At 46.5% G+C, this 15,954-nt stretch overlaps 1 protein-coding gene across 1 annotated transcript in view; it reads right to left on the bottom strand.

Annotated features, from left to right (window-relative positions):
• Positions 1-2,992: 2,992 nt before the first annotated feature.
• The window catches only part of CWF19L1 (CWF19 like cell cycle control factor 1), a 34,734-nt gene continuing 21,772 nt past the window's right edge, over positions 2,993-15,954 (bottom strand). Inside the window, exons 13-15 of the mRNA XM_027846350.1 lie at positions 10,604-10,701; positions 7,134-7,308; positions 2,993-3,427 (exon numbers count right to left, since the gene is read on the bottom strand). Coding sequence (XP_027702151.1) covers positions 7,164-7,308; positions 10,604-10,701 — 243 coding nt within the window. The 3' untranslated portion in view covers positions 2,993-3,427; positions 7,134-7,163. The remainder of the gene's footprint in view (positions 3,428-7,133; positions 7,309-10,603; positions 10,702-15,954) is intronic.

Below are 15,954 nucleotides of genomic sequence, written 5' to 3'. Positions count from 1 at the left end.
TACTCAGTGCAAGTCTATGTAATGGGGCTCAGCAGCGGACAGCACACTGGGCCTTGAGTCAGAAAGATGTGAGTTCAATTCCAGCCGCTGTGTGACCCTGGGCAAGTCATTTCACCTCTGCCTGCCTCAGTTTTCTCATGTGTAAAATGGGTAACAATAACAGCTACTTCCAGGGTTGTGAGAATATATTGGTGAAGCACTCTGCTGTTACATAAACAGCAGGAATTATGCAGTTAAGCCAATGTGATTTTTCTTTCCAACAGAGAAAGTCTTGGATTGCTGGATCCCTAGCAAGAAGCTTGGCTGCTGAGATAAGTGGAAAGGCCGAATCAGGGTGCGGCATTTGGGCTGACCGGAGCTGGAGAGCGTCCCGAAGTGGGCTCATTGGCTCCCCTGCTTTTCCACCTTCACCTTTGCACAGAACCTCAGGCTTGGAAGGGACCCCAGAGACCACTGAGTTGAACCGTACTGGAGTAAGAATCCCCTCCACCATAATCCCCAACTTGGCCTTGGCTTCAAAGACTTCCAAGGAAGGGGAACCCATCCTCTCTCAAGGCGCTCTTCCATTCTAGGACCGCCCTCCACGGAGCTCACAGTGGTCATTCTACAACCCCCCCTCACTGTTCCTGATTTTGCTCCCTCACCCCCCAGCATCAGTCACGTGCTCCAGGCCTTGAGAAGCCCTTATAGCAATCAACCGGCCCCTTCACCAGGTCAGCTTCAATTATTTCCCTTTTCCTCTTTTTTTTCCGTTGGAGTGCAGGAGAGAGTGGGATGTGAAGGGAGCAGACACTTTCTCTACTGCTGAAGGGACTTGGACAGTATGTGTCAGAGGCAGTGTCTGGCCTACAGTAATTAATACTTATCGACTACCAGCCCTCCTCTCACCTCTCCCAGACACCAAGCTGAAAGGGACGGCACCTGCAATTGGATTGGTAGAATGCAGGGTGGCACCTTCTGTTGACCTTTCATTCCCTCTCATTCCACCCACATGAGTCCTTCCAATACCTAAGGCAGCTACCATGTTTCCTCCAAGTCTTCTCTTTGCTGGATGAAATATCCCCAGGTTCCTTCAAATGATCCTCTTATGGCATGGTCTCAAGGCCTCTCACCATAATAGCTACCCTCCTATGTCACCCTCTAGCTTATCAATATCCTTCTTAAAATGTGGTGGCTATTTGCTGTTCACAATGATGTGGACTGTGCCTTCACTTCCCTGCTTCTGGATACTATCTCTTTTTCTAGTCTCAGTTCACTTGGGGCTTTAGTGGTCATATAGTATTTACTTTCTTAACAATCCAAGCACAGTCTAATGCTGTTGATGCGACTTTGGCTTCTTCGTGTGGTCAATCATCTCACTGGACAGGGAACAGGACTTGAAGGCAATCCCCTGAAAGCTCCAGAACTTTGTAAAGATGGCGAGAAACTGCTTCCTGGTGCCCCGGCAGGTGAAGGAGCCGGGGCAGGGGGCTCTAGAAAAGGCTGGTTTCTCAAAGTTATTGTCACTCGGGCTCCGTTTCGTTGTTCGCATTTCCCTCTTGTGTAGCACTTCTGGGCATATGAACTGAAGAAGAAGGCAACGACAGACACAGAACCACGATGGCTCCCGAACATCTTCTTGTTTCCTTTCAAGTCCTCTCCAGAACAGATTGGAAAAGGGGCAAATTGTCCCTGATCCCATGAATTGGGCTGGTGGGCTTGGGAGGTGGAGCCATGACGGGTCTTCTCAGCCTGCCCCCCTTGAGACCTGCGGGGGACTGCTGACGTGATGGGGGAGGTGGCAGACTGGGTGTGGCTCTAGGTCCAATTCCACTGTCTCCTGAGTCATGTCTGGGGCAACAAGGATGGTGCTCAGTGTTTGGCTTTCCCGACTCCCAGGGTTTGCTCACTGTAGGACTGGGCAGCTGGTGGGTTGGGTACGGGCAAGGGAATAGTCTGGCCCAGCTGCAGGGACAAGTGGGAGCTCAGCCTCTATTAACAACTCTCTTACTCGGCTTGGCAGGAAAATCCTCTGGTATCCTGTTGGTGACCAAAGCCTAAACTGAAACCATTAACGGCTACTGCATCAAAGTGATCAGCGTTTTCCCATTCCTGTAGCTCTCTGAGCTCTAATGAGGAAAGCTGTGAACCTGAAGGTCCCTATTATTCCCATGAGGAATTCCTCTGTATTAAGCTCTTGAAGGCTTTCTGGTGCTATGCAAAAGCCTCTAAGACCTGGTTGGAAAGGTTGCAGCCCTATAAGGGGAAGCTATGGCTGGGTGGTATCTGTGAACCCCACTGGTGCTTCTTTTCAGTGTTTTGGGGAAATTCAGTCCCTATAACATCCCTGGAGCTCTGCTGGGAAAGGATGTAGACCCTGAACATCCTACTGGGGAAAACTGTTATACTGGAAAGCAATCTTAGTTTTTCTGAGGGAACCAGTGATACTGAGCAAGAGCTGCCAGGCAAAGAGCACTATGGCACAAAGGGGCTCTTGAAAGGAGCACCAGTGCGGAGAAGCAAACCCCAGCTTCCCCCATTTGCTGGATTCCCACCCAGGGCAGTACTGTAAGTCACAGAAACTACTCAGATCTCTGGAAGGTGAGGTGCCTAATCAGGGTGTATTGACTCTCTTCAGGAGTGGATGCAAGCTTTGTGCAAGCCTTAACTGCAAATAAAACTTTGATATCTTGAGTCTTGTGAGCCCGAACGCTTTTAAGGGGATCCAGGGGCTGAGGAAAAGTGCTTAACCCTGATGTTCTCAGGCTATCTAGCTGGAAGTGCTGAGTCCAAGTCAAAGGTTCTTGGTGTCTTGAAGTTACTGCCACATGGATTCCATTATATTCACTTTTCTCTCAATTCCTTAGAAACTCTAACCTTGCCTCTGTAGAGAATTAAGAGAAAGACTATTTGGGAAACTGGATTTGGAGGGCCTGGAACGATCTGAGCTCTTTGGACTCTGAAGACCAGATCCAGAGGGAGATAGTGAAAGAAGAAAACTGAAGCTCTGGCATTTGAGGAACAGCTGCACCATACCAACCAAGTCATTTCTTACAAGGTCTAAAAGGAGTCTTAACACTAGGCATGGGGGCAGGAATGAGGGAATCAAGTTATTCTACTGAATGATTAAGTGAATGGATTCTATCACCACCACCACCACCCGACAGTTCCTTTCTTCCTTTGCTCAGTGAACTCATTCTCCAGACAAGGTTCAATGGAGGAATCCACCCTGCAGCCTACATGGGGCTACTGGATCTGGAACCACTCCCCTCAGACCCTCAGGATACGAAGGATGCACCTGCCAGGCCCACGTACGCAGGGAAAGTGTTTTAATCCCAAGCCAGAACTTCTAGGGTCTGTGTGTCTGCCGTGAGGGGACCTCCGGTAGTCTGTGGGGCTGGTGCTCTGGGGGTCGTGGAAATTCCCTCCAGCATCTATCCAGGAGATACTAGAAAGAAAAATAGACTCAATGACTATTTTGTCTTTGTAGCCTCGCTCCATTGCACACAATCGATGATTAATAAATGCTTATGGGGGCAGCTAGGTGGCACAGCAGATATAGCACCAGCCCTGAAGTCAGGAGGACATCTCAAACTCGACGTGTCCAAAACAGAACTCAGTACCTTCCCCCTCCAAACCTCCCCGCGTCCTACCTTTGGAGGCTGCCACCATTCTTTTAGTCACACAGGTTCCCAAATGAGGTGTCGTCCACAACTCCTCTCTCTCTCTCACCCCACCTCCCATCTAATCAAGCTGCCAAATCCTGCAAATTCTACCTTCCTAGCATTTTCCCTATATATTCCCTTTACAATTTTTTGGTTCTTGCTCTCTCTTGTGGGTGGGTGACCCTCAAAGGCTACATACAATATACATATACATAAAACTTATGTAATACACTCATTTATATATACACAATATCATGTTTATATAACATATAAAACGCTGTGTGTAAAGTCTGGCACACGTTACCAAGACAGAAAGCCTTCTTGTGCAGGCACAGCAATGGACTCTGTGCCTGTCATCTGAGGACTAGCCTAGTTTGAAAAGGTTCATTACAACCCTCTTTGAATGCAGCAATATCCACATTTATTTATTTTGGTCATATCATGCCATGAGGGCCACCTGCTAAGTGTGAAGAGATTGTGCTCCTCATCAGTGCAAAGGCTGATTACTTCTAACAAAAGGCACCGGCATTTTAACAAAATAGAGCTGGAACAAGCTCTATCTATTTGGGTCTCCTTTAGCAAGCTGTTGACTTGTTTTTCATGATTTTCTTGCATCACTCTCCTTTCTCTTCCCGGTTTTTCCTCTACTTCTCTTACTTGCTTCTCAAAATCCCTTTTGAGCTCTTCCAAGGCCTGGGACTGATTCATATTTTTCTTGGAGGCTTTGGATGTAGGAGCTTTGGCTTCGTTCTCTTCTTCTGGATCTATGTTTTGATCGTCTTTGTCACCAAAGTAAGATAATGTAGTCTGACTCTTTTTGCGCTGCTTACTTATGATCCCGGCCAACTACTTGAGTTTTAAACTCTTTGTTAAGGTAAAAGTCTGCTTCCAATGTGAAGAGTGTACTGTCCCAAGCTTCGGGGGTCTGTACAGCTGTTTTCAGAGATACTTCTAGGGACCTGTAAATTTTCAGTTCTTCCCAGATGCTATGATAAAGGGCGAGGTGTTTTCTCTCCACCACCACAACAAGCTTCACCACACCAGCTTTCCTCCTCGTCCCAGGACCACCCCTCAGAACTGTGACCCAGATTCAAGCACTGGTAAAGAAAGAGATTCCTGCCTCAGCCCTGGCAAAGAGATCCTTGCAATCCCCCTCTGATCAGCCACTGGAATCCCCCTAAGTCTGTGGGCCTGAAGCTCAGGAAAAAGCCACAGCCCCGGGCCGCACTCGAGACTTGCGGCTGAGACCTAGCTCCTCTCTCACCGCAGTCACAAACTTTTCCCACTGACCTTCCACGTTGTCTTTGGCGTTCAGGGGTTGAGAAGTCTGGAAACCACCACAGCTGCCTGCAATTCAGTCCTCTGAGGCCTGCTCCAGGGTCACTGCGGCCTCTGCTCCCACGCCGCACTGCACTCCTCTCCCCGCCCGGCGCGATATACCTTTCAGATCAACCATCCAGGCTGTCTTTGGCTGGAAATTTGTTTCACTCTGTCTTTTTGTGGGTTCTGCTGCTTTAGAATTTGCTTAGAGCCACTTTTTTAGGTATTTGGAGGGCTTTGGGAGAGAGCTCAGGACAGTCACTGCTTTCCCTCCGCCATCTTGGCTCCGCCCCCCGAACAAGCTCTATCTAAACACAGTGGAGGCATTCTGACCAGGGCTTGGGACTCAATGAGCACAGGAACACAAGGACAAAGGGAACGTCTAAAAGTGGTCAGTTTGTCCAAGTTACTCCCTCCACAATCCCCTCTCCTGTCCCTCCCACTCTGACCGTGGAAAGTTCACACCCTTTAGTGGAACAGCACTGGGTAAATAAACACTAGAGTATTTAGTACGTGGCCCTGACCAGATGATCTTTACAATGCCTTTGTGTTTGAACAGTCTGAAAGTTAGTCAGCCAGCATTTATTAAGCACTTACAGCCCCTTCTACTACCCTCCAGGCCACATTTGTGGCTCATGGACACTCTGGCTGCTATCTACTCTTCCTCCCCCGAGGCTGTGTTGGTCCGGTCTGCAGGAGGACTCGTCTCCCCTTCCCTTTGGAATCTCCTTTGGGATCTGGCATTTTTTCCCTGCCTCTTCTGCAAGGCACCTGCAGAGGATCAGCCTTCCTCCAGGCTTAGATCTTGCTGATTCCACCCGACAATCACATAGTGCCTCGGTGCACTGAGCTAGGCACCAGGAATCCAAAGACAAGATAAATAGCTCCTGCCTTCGAAGAGCTGAGGGGTTTTTCTTAGTGATGAAGATATTCATTTCCTAAGACTTACCTCTGCCACACTAGGTACCCTCTGACAACCTTTTGCCAAGTTCAGAATGACTTTACCCATGTGTCACTTCTAAAGTCCTTTTGGGGTACAAAACCTGGGTTCTCCGTCATAAGCCTGCATGAGGCAGCAGAAAGGTATATTTCCTAAACTGCAAGTGCCCAGAACTTTGCCCAAGAGCCCCACATCTCTGAAGCAAAGACATACTGTTTTATCAGCCACAAATAGGACCACAGCCAGGGGTCAGCATACCTGAGGCAGCTTCAGAAGCCAGAGGCCACCCCTTCTTTCCTGAGATGCACACAACATCCCATCCAGCTCTTTCCTCAAAGGTCTCCCTTTATAATAAATCTCCCCTCTCCACTGAAAGGCTCATTTAGCCTCAATGCTACCACAGTATATTTTGCAATCTTTGCTTCTCTCTTTAAAGCTTATTTCTCTTTATCTCACATCAGTAACTTTACTTCTTGCTAACCCTTTTCCAAACTGGCTTCTCTTACATCCTCCAGGCCAGCCCACCCCAGGCCCGGATAACCAACAATGAGTCCCTGAAACACTGGCGCCACATTTCCTGCTATGAAAAATCTGGGCAGAGAATGGAACCATAATCCTCACAGCCTTCCCTAAGTGACTAGGGGTGTTATTGGACTTCACACCCTTGTTACTCTAAGCCAACCTTCCAGCTAGGTTAACTCCCCATGGCTCCCAGAGTTCCATACCACAAATATCCCTGCCTGATATGCTAAAAGCAGAGCCTGCTGCCCTAACATCACCCTTCCTCTTGCCCTGGACATCACTGAAAATAGGGAGGTAATTTGCCTTCCTTCAACCTGGGGCTACAATTAGTTTGTGGCAAGAGCCTTCTCAATACTCCATTAAGAATGACCTTGGCCAACGAGTCAAATGTTACATTGAGCACTCCTTGAGCAAAGTAAATTTTACTTTGGTAGTTTAAAAAAAAATATCACAATATTAATAATAGCTGGTTGTAATAAAGGTATAAAAGAGATGTTTATTAGCAGGCAAGGATATTTGTTCTGGAAACTGCTTCATTCCCACAAACAGCAATCCTACCTCCTCTGCCAAAGGTAATCTCATGTCTCTAATCCTCACTGCTCACAAGGCAACTCTCAATGGTGGGAACACCGAAGATGTGGCTTATGGTACAGAGAAAATGTTTCAAAGGACCAGGAAACCTGAGCCTGACAGACCACTGGTTCTACCTTTGAACTGTGGAAAGGGCTCCTCATCGGTCAGTCCTCCAGGGCGAAGTCAAAGGGCTGGAAATGCTTTCGGAACAAGCGAGCGAGAGCTTCCTCCTCTTCTCGGCTACGAGGGCATTGCCTCCAGTCAGACTTGTTGGGAATGTTGAGGATGGCCTCACCTGCCAAAACCTCCCTGAAAAGAACAAGGCATGTCACAGCAACCTCAGCTGAGAGGCCCAGAGGCCATTAGTCCAATTACTCTCCAGTGTAAACTTTGTCCCTCCACCCACACTGGCCTCATGTTTGCCTACATTAGCCATTTCATCAACACAAAGGACTATTTCTAAGGCCCTGGGCTGGGTTCCAAGGAGATGGCAGAGACAAATCAGACCTGCTCCCTAGCCCTGAAAGGGGCTCCTGGTCTGCTATGGGAGATAAGAGATGTATAAAAATGACCACAGCAGAACACAGAATGTGATAAGTGCATTCAAAGTCCTGTGAGGATTCACAGAAGGGAGAAGTCACCTCCTGCTGAGGGGATAGATTTCATGGATAGATAACATTTGGGCTAGGCTGAAGGTGGAAGAAATGATAAGGCTGAATGAATAAGCAGAATGAGGGATGACTGGTTATGAGAGTGGGATGTGATCTGGCAGGAAAAACACAGGACTGAGAGTCCAGAGACCTATGTTCCAGTTCAGGCTCAGCCTGACCTTTTCGGACCTCGCTTCCTTTTTCTGTACAATGCGGGGGTGGGACCAGGTCACCTCTAGGGTCCCTTACAGCTCAAATATTCCACAGCTTTGTTGGTGGCATTGGGAGGGTCAGGCAAATAAAGAGTAAGTTTGGGAGTTTTCCATAGTGATGTTGAGGTAAAGGCAAGAAAACCAGTTGAAAAAAGTCAAGAAGCCAGTTGGAAAACAGGGCCAGTTGAGGCCAGTGGAGCTATCTGGGGAAGATGTCTGCAGAGGATTAAACAGAAGGGAAAAGAATCTAAAAGGATTAGTAGAGGTGAGGGGGGCTGATGCTTTCCTGATCAAACATTCCCTAACTTCTAGCTAGAAACGGCAATTCTCTGATGTTTGGACAGCATTTAAAGAAGCACCATCATCTACAGCCAGGGAAGGTATAACCCATCTTGTCAGGAAGCAGAGAGCAACGAAAAAATACCGAGGTTAAGCTTCTGCAGCCTAGGTGTCTGATGCCCTGCATGAACGAATGGACTAAACAGGGTACTGATCCTGTTAATGAGGGCACACTGTGATCTGATCGCTATTTGCTTTTCATTCACTTCGTGTGTGCCACTGTGTACGGATCACAGCTTTCACTGAAGGGACAGAGCAAAGATCCAGGGCTTGACGGCATTTTCAAGGAGAGTGGGGTTACTAAATGACATTTCATCAAGTGCCCACGATTATACTTCTTCCTTCTTTACCTCTGCCCTTTATCTGAGTCAGAGGCCAAGTTGTGCCATCATCCCCAGGACCACAACCTTAGTTCTCCAGCACCCCCTCTCACCTGCACTGCTCTAACCACCTCCCGACTGGTCTCCAGCTGCCAATCTCTCCTCCACAGACCTGCTGAGACAACCTGCCTCAGGTCCCTAACCCCCAGGCACATCACTGCCTGCTCGAGGATCTCTCCTGCCTCTCAGGAGAAAATACAAACTCCTCTGACTTTTAAACAAAGTCCGTCACAATCTGACTCCGACCATCTCTCCAGCACACATGTCCCCTTCCCCCATGCACTTGATGTTCCAGCTCAAGTGGCCACCCTGCGGTTCCCCGTACATGACGTCCAACTGTGACTTTAGAGACACAAGCTGTCTCTCATGCCTGAAATGCTCTCTCTTTATCTCTGCCTTTGGGAATCCCTAAATCCTCTAAGGCAAGGACAGAATGGCAAGCATAAAGTCAAAAAGACCTGAGTTCAAATCCAGCCTCAGACAGTTACTAGCTGTGTGACTCCAGGCAAGTTAACTTCACCTCTGTCTCAGTTTCCTTACTTGTAAAATGGGGACAATAACAGTACCTACCTCCCAAGGTTGTTGTGAGATCAATGAGATAATCTTAGCACAGCCCCCTGGTATGCAGCAGTTACATAATAAATACTTATTCCTTTCTCTTCCCCCTTTTCTAATAAGAAAACATCTTTTGTGTTCATTCTCTTTTCTTCCTTGGGCATTAACTTACCTGTTTATGTGCTGTGTCCCCAGCCAAACGTAAGGGACTATTGTTCACCTTGCCTCTGTATCTCAGAGGCTTAGCACAGGGCCTTACTCTTAATAAATGCTTAAGGAATGGAAGTTAATGATTACTCTCCTTTGATGTCTGTAGGCCAGTATCATCATCAGCATCATCGTCATCATCACCACTAACATTTACATACCGGTGCTTCAAAGGTTCTGCAAAGTGGCTCACAGACTACATTAACTCATTTGACCCTCACAACCACACACATTTCCTCCATTTTACAGATGAGTAAACTGAGGACAAGACATCTTTCTGACTCCAGGTCCTGTTCTCAACGCACTAGCCCACGCTGCCCATCTTCTAGCAGAAATGTTCAAACCTACAGTCTCTCCTTTCTCTGAACACTTATTATACTCATTGCCTCTACTGCACAATTTAGCATATTAGATAGGAGGACAAGTTATTTACTGATTTACGGTTATAAAGTATGCTATATAGTTATTTCATTTTGTACAGAGAAAGCCCAAAAGTACCAATAGAGGGCATAAATTCCTCCTCGTCTCTCTCCAAACAATCTTTCCACACATTCGCTCCTTATCATTGGATACAGGCTGGTCTGAACAGTGGTATTCTAGCTCTAACCTCTGTCAGCTAGGATGTCCCTTAGCCACCTTAAACTCAACATGCCCCAAACATTCATTCTCTTTCCCTCCAGACTTCCTTACTGGGGTCAAGGGCACTCCCATCCTCTCTGACATCAAGACCTACAACTTCCATGTCATCCTCAACTCCTTCCTCTCTCCTGAGCTGCTGCCAAATCTTGTCATTTCTTCTTTCAAAAAAGCTCTCCTATATGTCTCCTCTTCTCCACTCCTATGGCCATAGCCTCAGATTAGACCCTCGTTACCAGTTTTAAAAATTCAGTTGTATTTCATTTTCAGTTCCAGATCCTCTCCTCCAGTCACCCTTGTTCCCTCATTTTCTCTCACCTGGACTACTGCAATAACCTCTCTAATAGTCTCCCCTACCATAAGTCTCTCCCTGCCCAAACCCATTCTCCACTTGGTTGCCTGGCTGATATTTCTTATGATCTTATCACAGCCCCCTTCTGATGTGGATTACAGCTACTGGCTTACACATGGTCTCTCCTACTGAAATGGAAACTACCTGAAGAAGGGGATTCTGCCCTGCCCATTTCTGTATTCCTGCAGTGAGTACCTAACACATAAATGTGCCCAATGAAGTGATAGTGAATAAATGAAAATAAGAAATGAAATAAATGAAAATAAAACAAACCTTCCAAAATGCAAAGGAAAACTCTTCTTAATTCTGTGGAAAAGCTTCTCTCCTGTGTCCAACTCCACATAAAAATATGGTGCTCCCGGCTGTGCAATCTGTGACAAAGAGAGTTCTTGAAGTAAGTGCAACAAGTGCAGAGACAAACCTTCCCAGAGCTCTTGGAAGCTGAGTTCTGCTATTCAACAAGGACAATTATTCCCCTGGTTATTGCAAAGCATCCCTGTAAGGCTGGGGACAGAGCTGGGGTCCCCACTTGTCACACGCTCCCTCACAGAGTCCAGCTCCAGCGTGAGGACTAGGCCTTTGCTCTAAACTCATCTCTCACAACAGCCCCAATCTTCCTCCAGAAATACAGGCCTGCACTAGCCATCTGCCTGTTGAACACATCTATATAGATGTACGAGTGTCATTGGTCAGACAACCGAAAAGCATTTGTTAAGCACTTACTACATGCTAAGCACTAGGGATACAAAAAAAGGGGGAATAAACAGTCCCCACTCCCAGGGAGCTTGCAGTCTAGTAAGGGAGAAGACAAGCCGCCAGGTGCAGCCAAACAAGATACAGACAGGACCGATTCGGGGCAATCTCAGAGGGAAGGCACTAAGATGAAGGAGAAGGAGCATCCAAGGTGCAGGGGACTGCTGGAGAAGACGCTCAGAGTGGGGGGATGGAGTCTTGTGTAGGGCACGGCTAGGAGGCCAGCGTCACCGCTGCTGCCGTTCGTCCTTCAGTTGCGTCTGACTCCCCGTGACCCCACTTGGGGTTTTCTTGGCAAAGATACTGCAGCAGTTTGCCATCTCCTTCTCCAGCTCATTTTATAGATGAGGAAACTGAGGCAAACAGGATGAAATGACTTGTCCAGGGTCACACAGCTAGTGAGTGTCTGAGGCCAATCTGAACTCAGAAAGATGAGTCTTCCTGACTCCAGCCTGGTGCTCCGTGCACTATAGCGCTCCCAGCTGCTGTTACCAGTCACTAGACAGAGGACTATGTGGGAGGGTCTGGTATAAGGAGTAAGAGGACTGCAAAGGTAGGTGGGGCCAGATGATAAAGGGCTTTAAGAGTCAAACAGAACATTTCATATATCATCTTGGAAATAATATTTAGCCACTGGAGCTTACTGAATGGGGGCAGGTGGGTGGGTGATATAGTCAGACATCCTTTTTTGGAAGATCAATTTGACAGCTGAATATCACTTAAAAATCTAAATTAATTGGCCAGTTCCTTGTTTATGCATATCAGCCTCTTCAGACAATTCTCCTGTCTCCTTCTTGTGTTAGGACCTCGGGCACTTCTTGTGTGTAGCCTAAACTTTGGGTGTGTAAGAGGAATCTGGTGAGAGAAGACTGGGGCAGTGAAGCGGAACCAGACTGTAAGCCTTAAATGCTGGGCTTGGGTTCCAACTTGATTAAGCATCAGGACCACAGGAGGGTTGACCAGCAGAGCCCTGCTTCGGTGACACGGACCCGGCATCTATGTGAAGGACAGATCGGTGGGGAGTGAGGATGGAGATGGAGGCTAGCTAGTTAGGGAGATACTGCAATGGTCCAGGCAAAAAGAGAGAGGGAAAGGACTGGACTAGGGGATGCAGAAGGGACGGATACAACAACAGATACCGTGAAAATGGAACAGACAGGATGCAACTAATTGGATGCAGAGCCGTGAAAGAGGGAAAGTTCAAAGGTGATAGATACAAAGGCTGCAAACCTCATCTGCAGTAAGAAGGTGATATTTTAAAAAGAAATGGACAGAAGGGTAAGCCACAGAGGATGAATATAAAACCTAGTCCTATAAAAATAGTGTCAACAGTGGTAAAGCTGAGGCTGCTTAGGGAAATGAAGAACAAAAGGGTTTTTTTTTAAAGCCACATTGAGAAAAAGGAAGAGCATCACGGCAGGGACAGGATTACTGCTTACAGTGACCAGGACACAATAACTGACAACAGAGAGAAGGCAGAGAAGCTAACCTCTTATTTTCATTCTCTCTAGACACAGAATGATCTTTGCATTAGAAATGCCAGGACAAAAATGGCCAATAGGGAGTTGACAGATAAGGTACGAGAAAATACTCTTATTTATTTATTTATTTTTTGGTGAGGCAATCGGGGTTAAGTGACTTGCCTAGGGTCACACAGCTAGTTAAGTATCATGTGTCTGAGGCCACATTTGAACTCAGGTCCTTCTGACTCCAAGGCTCTATCCACTGTGTCACCTAGCCACTCCACTAGAAAATACTCCTAATGAATTCACATCACCTGGACCAGATGAACCATATCCTTGGGTATTAAATGAATGAGCATATGTGACTGGTGAGGTATCACCAATATTTGAATGATGATGGAAAATGGGAGAGGAACCACAGACCTGGAGAAGGGCATAATGTAGTCCCAATTTTCAAAAAAGTGAACAGAACCAAGCCTGCAAATTCTATATTAGTATGACTTTGATCCCTTGAAAAATTCTAGAATGGATCATTAAAAAGATGGTTGATTAACATCTTGAAAAAGATGCTATTACAAAGAGCCAGCATGTCTTTTATCAAGGATAGGTTATGCCAGACAACCTTTATTTCCTTTTCTGACAGGGTTACGAAACTAGCATATCTGGGGAATGCTGTATATAGTTTTCCTAGATTTTAGCAAAACATTTAAGAAAATATCTCATGCTTTTCTTGTGGAAAAGACAAAGAGACGCAGACTAGATGACAGCACAATTAGATGAATTTAGAATTGGATGAACTGCCAGATTCAGAAAAGAGTTATTAATGGTTTAGATGTCTACTTAGCACCTGGGCCTAGTAAAGCGTCCCAGGAATCAATCTATGCTCACCCTATAAGGTTTCACATTTTTATCAATTACTTGGATAAAGGCTAAGATGGCATTTTTATTAACTTTGTGGATGACACAGAGCTGGGGAGGTATAGCTAACATATCAGATGACACAATCAGGGTACAAAAAGATATTAAAAGGCCAGAGTACTAGACTGAACCTGAGAAACATAAGTGTAAAGTCTGACACTTGGATTCAAAAAACTAATTTCACAAATACATGATGAAACAGTCACAAGTAGACTGAGGTCCATCTGAAAAAAATCTAGTGGTTCTAGTGTAACATATTAAGAAAGGATGCTACTTAGCTCAGAGAAGAAAAGATTTGGGAGCATGTGAGGGATTAGAACAAGACATCTGCCATGTGGCAGGAGGATATTTGCTCTGTTTGGTCCCACAGGGCAGAAGCAGGAGCAATGGGTGAAAATCCTCAGAGTTAACTTGAGGTTTGACATCAGAAAACACTTTCTAACACTGAAGGCTGTTCACAAGTGGGATGGGTTGCCTTGGGAAAAGGTGAACTTCCATTCCTTGGAGGCTATAAGATCACTTGCTGGGTACATTCTAATAAAGATTCCTTTGGGCCATGGTTTGGCCTTGATGCCCCTGTGGTCCCTTCTAACTTCTGAAATTCTGTGACACATTCATTCTACTTCCACCACTCCCTGAATAGATTCTGTGTTTTTCTGCCCCTGTATTCATGCTGTCTCCTATGCCTGGAATGCCCTCTTTGCTATCTCTGCTACTAACACTCCAGGCCACCTTTCAAAGCCAGATCAAAGCCAGCCTCCACGAAGACCTTCTTGTCTCCCCCAAAACAGAAGTGATGCCTCCTTCTTCTGCACGGTGTACTTCTCATGCACCTCCAGCTCCTTTGTATTAGAGCTATCTGTGTATATGCCATCTCTAAGGAGGTGTCAGTATGTGGTGTAAAGGGCTGGATTTGGACTCTGAGGTCTTGGTGTGCATCTTGCCTGTGCTTCTTGCTATCTGCGTGACTTTGGGCAAGTCACTAAGCCTCTCTGGGCCTCAGCTTCTTCATCTGCAAAAAGAGGGTTGCACCACATGATTGCTGAGATCCCTTCCAGTTTTAAATTTATAATCCTATGCAATAATATTAGGTAGTAATTTCCTTGAGGGAAGGAATGAGGACTAATTTTTGTATTCCCTGACTCAGTGCCTTGCTCAAAAACAGGTTCTCAGTAAGAGTCTGTGAATATGAAGGGAATGTAGCTTACAAGCTTTCTCACACACAGACCTTCCTCTCCATTCCCACTGATGCTGCTTCTGTTCAGGCCCCACCTGGACCAGCATCACGTTCTCTAACTGGTCTTCCAGCCAGCCCTCTCTCCTACACACCACCACCAGACTGATCTTCCTCACAGCACGGTTCATCAACAAGCTAAGCTGGCTCAGTTACCCAAGTTGTGAGTTGCCATTTGATGACTTCTCACCTTCCTACTTGGCTCACACTGGTCCCCTGACACAATCTTAGCCATTCTTCTCCACCCTCAGCTCAAGCGCCACCTCCTCAAAGTCTTTCTGACTATTCCAGTTCATACTGATCTCATCTTTTCTGAAGACTTCCCATAATACTTTTATTGGCTGTATTATTCTATATTTAGCAGTTAGCACCTATCATTTTATGACTACTGTTACTTCACAACTGTTGACTTTTTATACATGTGATCATGTCCCCCAAGACACTGTGAACTCCACGAGGGCAGACTGTTTGTTTTTCTCATGTTATTCCCCTGCTCAGGAGCTTTCAATGAGTCCCCAGTACATACAGGATAAAGTCCAAACTCCACACAAACTGTCTCCTGTCTTTTTAAGCATATCTACTATCCTCAGCTACAGTGAGATTCCTAACTATCCCACAAACACGCCTTATGAAACTGTTCTTCTAAAGGATCCAACAAATATACCATGAGTATCTAAACTTCCACAACTCTGCTTCTACCTTGCCCTGTGCTGGAGGGTCCTCCCCACTCCTTATCTGAACCCTACTCATCTATCAAGGCCGTTTCTAGGAAGGGCATCATACCCCACCTCTAGGAGGCCTTCTCCGACCTCCAGCGCACTTTTCTCCTTTGGCTCTTATCCTACATGGTTTAGTATTGTGAACTTTGTTCTTTATGTCCTCAGAGTGCCTGGGACATTACCCTGTGTGTAGTGAGCCTTGACATATTTTTCTTGACTACTGGCTTCTCTGCTGTCTTCCCTATCTATCCCACAACCACCACTCCAAGGCAAAGTTGAGACAATGACAAAAGGAAATCAACAATCACCAGACACCCAGCTGGGAGACACTGTGTTGCTGCCCCATCTAAGCACTCCCAGGTCGCAGCCACATCCTGAGCCTGGTACAATCAGTGTCCCCTCTTCACTACACTAGGATCACTTCTTAGAGTACTATCAGACCTGCTTGCGTGCTCTTCCTGCTTCTCAAAGAATATTCAGAGTAAAAGGGTGCCTATGCACAGGGTAACCCCCAGCCACATAAAAGGAGAGGGGCCT

The sequence above is a fragment of the Vombatus ursinus genome, unplaced genomic scaffold (assembly GCF_900497805.2).
Source record: "Vombatus ursinus unplaced genomic scaffold, bare-nosed wombat genome assembly UNPS02015129.1, whole genome shotgun sequence".
Lineage (NCBI taxonomy): Eukaryota > Metazoa > Chordata > Mammalia > Diprotodontia > Vombatidae > Vombatus > Vombatus ursinus.
This window is presented reverse-complemented; position numbering and strand designations above follow the sequence as displayed.